At 41.6% G+C, this 2,347-nt stretch overlaps 1 protein-coding gene across 1 annotated transcript in view; it reads right to left on the reverse strand.

Annotated features, from left to right (window-relative positions):
* tbrg4 (transforming growth factor beta regulator 4) overlaps positions 1–2,347 on the reverse strand; it is a gene marked incomplete in the record, with an annotated part of 21,452 nt that continues 19,105 nt past the window's right edge. Inside the window, 1 exon segment of the mRNA XM_014021851.1 lies at positions 1–456. Within this exon segment, the coding sequence (XP_013877305.1) occupies positions 355–456 (102 nt within the window).

The following is a 2,347-nucleotide window of genomic DNA, read 5'->3' on the forward strand; positions in this document are numbered from 1 at the left end:
ATGACTATAAAAACACTTTATTCCATCACAAGCTGACGTGGGTCACAGAGATAAATTATTTGAATATATTTCTAACCTGACACGAAGCATTTTTCACCTAAATTCCAGTGAACATCAGAACTGTTAGACGTAAAGAATCAGGTCCTCGATCAGATCTCTGTTGTGTTTATTTCTGCCTCGCTTATGAGCCAAACCATCGTCACTATGGAAACAGGGAAAGCCCCACATGTTGCCAGGGGAACGAAAAGCTCAAATATGCAACGCCGCACCGATGCGAGCGTGGATGTGGGTGGATGTGTGTGTGTGTGTGTGTTCCCTGTGGGGCCCACGCTGACTCAGTGGAGGCTGTTCAGTTTACTTGGCCATGTCCTCAGCCACAGCCTTCCCTATCTTGCCCTTCAGGTAGGCCAGTTTCTGCCAGTCCGTCTTCATCTCCAGCCAMTCGTAATACGGCACCTGAAGGAGAACAGAAACAGATGTTTGTCAAACATTGAAGAAATTAAGATTTTTCTCTTCTGAACAGGCTGTGACGCCCACGTTCTGTTTCAGAACTAAAAAGGACAGTTTTTAGTCTCAGACGTTAGAGCAGAGGTGCCCAAAATGGGGCACATGGGCCAAAATTGGCCCACAGAGCCACTTCATTTGGCCCACCAGCGGATGCCCTGATTACTAGGTTATAAACTCCTGTTGTTAGATTAGATTTGAGCTAAAGCTGGGCAGTATGACCTCAGATTCATGTCACAGTATAAACTGAATCCCTTCACTGGTAGCCTGGTAAAAACCAGACCCTTGTCCTTCACTTTGCTTCGTACGAGGGTCTGGACTCTCGGCTATAGAGAAGTGATTCTTGCTGGAGGCGTGGCCTCTGCTGAAGTTTAAAATAATTGGATCGGCTGGACACGACATTTGTGTGCCAGCTCCACTGTGAAGGAGGCTAAGCCAAGAAGCTAACCTAGAATTGTGTGTGCTGTAAACAACCCTACTGAGAGGAGAAAAGTACCGAGCTGAACGAGACGACTGTAAATGAGAGCTGCTGCTTTGTCAGACAGATTTAATTTAATTTGGAAGCCTTATCAACACGGACTGGTTTCATTTACTTCCTCCACTGCCGTATGCTAAAATAACTAGCAGGCACTGCGCAGAAAATCGACATCATTCAAAACTCCGCCTTCTGTTTGCTGATTGGCCTGAACAAAAATCTCCTGAAAAAATCCCAGACAGAGCAGTGAAGGAAACTAGAATTGAGCAGAACTGCACTGGAAGAAAAGAGCCAGGCTACGGTAACGGTATATAYCRCGGTAGAAAATGATCATAAAAAGCAAAGATTATGTCATTTTTATAGCATTTATTTTGCGGAAAACTGTAATCATAATCAAAGCCAGCATTTTTGCTGTAGTGCAAATGAACATAACAGAAGTACAAAATAATGTTTTATATGCAAAACAGTTTCAACAACAAACAAAACATTTCTCAGATTTTATTTCAAAATAAAGTGGATGTACTAACCAGTACTTCAAGTAAAATTAGTCATTTAGACATAAAAAATTAAGTTGGAATAAACTGACTAAAATGTTATAATGTGACAGGACCTTAAGCTGCACATAGTCCCGTCATTAAACATTTTCACATAACTGGAATGTAAGTGTGGTGAAGCCAAATAAATGTAATATCTGCCTGCCATACATGAGCTTCTATCTGCTGAACTGACCCTCTGCTCTGCTGCGCTCTCACTACACTACTGTTACATTAGCAAGATGGATTTATGACTGAACGAACATCCACATCTTGTTTTATCATCTCTGTGGGTAACAATACACAAAGAAACAAGTTTTTTCTCCGATAACTTGGGTGTGAAAAAACTACGGTTGTTAAAGCTTCGCTCTGCGTGACGTGCAGCGGGAGGGAGGAGGAAATGATCCTGTGACACGACGTAACTTTTCTACAGCAGGAGGGGGACATTTTGAGAATTTATTCTCTCTATACGTGTTTTAAAACACTATATTTCTTCATATTTTCATTATATTTCAAACTCCTCCTGCTCAGTTGTCTCTGCACTCACAGCCCTGTTGACACAGGTGCGATGACGTAAATGACAGGTAAATTTCTACCGTAGGCCAACTTCATATTGTTTCTACGTCTATCGCATATATTGTGCAGCCCTAATTTAAGCACACTTGTAGATTTGCATACATACTCATACTTTATGAATTTATGAAATATCCCATGAATCTTTGCTGCCCAACCCATACGTCAAACTTTCTCCAAGTGCATGTGTTGCAGCTTGAAGACATCAGTCGACGAATGGAGTAGTTTTTATCCAAACATTTATTTTCTTTTAGCTCCACAC

Source organism: Austrofundulus limnaeus, unplaced genomic scaffold (genome assembly GCF_001266775.1).
Source record: "Austrofundulus limnaeus strain Quisiro unplaced genomic scaffold, Austrofundulus_limnaeus-1.0 Scaffold308, whole genome shotgun sequence".
Classification (NCBI taxonomy): domain Eukaryota; kingdom Metazoa; phylum Chordata; class Actinopteri; order Cyprinodontiformes; family Rivulidae; genus Austrofundulus; species Austrofundulus limnaeus.